The following is a 1,355-nucleotide window of genomic DNA, read 5'->3' on the forward strand; positions in this document are numbered from 1 at the left end:
TAGCCTACACACAAACATAGAATAGATATTGTTTTTATATATTGAGATATAAACAAATTATAAACATACAAAGAGGACGATGCTGATTGTACGAACACTTGTAGATGTAGATATAGAAATAAAAAGAGACAGACGGGTAGATAAAAAGTAATTGACAAACTGACCAGTGTACAAATAAAGAGAGAGAGAGAGAGAAATAGATAGATAGATAGATAGATAGATAGATAGATAGATAGATAGAGAGAGAGAGAGAGAGAGAGAGAGAGAGAGAGTTGGGCGGAATGATATGGAGAGATATGATATTGAGAAATAATATAAAAGTGAAGATTTACATAGAAAGACAAATAGAAAAATAGATCGACGAGGAAAGAGAGACATAAACACACAGACACAGTTTGATAGGTGTTGTTGACGGTCATATAGAGATACAGGAAAGAAATCGAGAGATAAACAAAAAGACATATTATACCGATAAACAGGTTGGTAGAAAGAAAATTCGATATTAATGAATAAACAAGACAGACAATTAGACACCATTATACAAATACAAACAGATAATTATAGAGACAAGAGTATGAAACTGGGTGATTAGTTTTAAACGGACACATAGATAAAATCAGAAAGACAGACAGATAGACAGATGGGCAGATAGACAGATAAACAAACAGAAAAACAAGAGAACCAGATAAATAAAATGTGCTACTCACTGGATGGTTTTTGAATATCTCCTGTTGATGACCTTGGTAAAATCCTGCAGACTTCTCAGGGCCTGAGGTTCCGCACTAATTCCTTGGGCCCTCTGTTTTCTGGGGCCTCCGATGATATTGTTCTGAGTTTGTGGAAGGACGGATTGGAACTTGTCCAATTTGCTGCGAAGCTGGGTGATTTTGTCGTCCCGCTCAGCCACCTTCTGAAGCAGGTCCTGAATCTGTTCGTCCTTGGCCCGTATGAGCCTCTCCATCTCCTGTATCGTGCTGCCCATCTTGATGGACAAACCCTCGAAGGGCTGGCGGATGGGGGGTGGGGGTGTCACAGGGTCAGAGGGTAAACTTGACGAGATATCCTGTTTTACGATAACGTCTATGAAGAATGTATCATAATTAATCACGTGGTTGAAAAGATATAATCCAATTGGCTTTGAATTAAACAGATAATCTTCCGTCGAAGATGTTGTGTCAATGCATTATATTATATACAAAATTCTCTATTTTTTTAAGAATCAAAATAATTCAACTAAAAATCTAAGTCTCACATGATGCATCATGAGCGGAACATGTCATCAACATTCCAAACAAAATAAAATCATTCAAACTGGCTTCAACTCAGATACCTGAATTAAAAATGAAATATTTCAC

The 1,355-nt window shown here is 36.8% G+C and overlaps 1 protein-coding gene across 1 annotated transcript; it reads right to left on the reverse strand.

Annotated features, from left to right (window-relative positions):
- Positions 1-703: 703 nt before the first annotated feature.
- On the reverse strand, positions 704-1,120 carry LOC144972986 (cGMP-dependent protein kinase 1-like). Its single transcript, XM_078914885.1, has one exon. The coding sequence runs from the start codon at positions 980-982 to the stop codon at positions 704-706; it is 279 nt and encodes a 92-aa protein (XP_078771011.1). The 5' UTR covers positions 983-1,120.
- Between the last annotated feature and the right edge of the window lie 235 nt (positions 1,121-1,355).

The sequence above is a fragment of the Berghia stephanieae genome, chromosome 5, assembly GCF_034508935.2.
Source record: "Berghia stephanieae isolate SIO BIC M18660-M18661 chromosome 5, UCSD_Bste_1.3, whole genome shotgun sequence".
Taxonomy (NCBI): Eukaryota; Metazoa; Mollusca; class Gastropoda; order Nudibranchia; family Aeolidiidae; genus Berghia; species Berghia stephanieae.

What these genes read in the sequence shown, in the direction of transcription:
- LOC144972986 (XM_078914885.1), bottom strand. Translation starts at nt 982, where the DNA reads ATGGGCAGCACGATACAGGAGATGGAGAGGCTCATACGGGCCAAGGAC.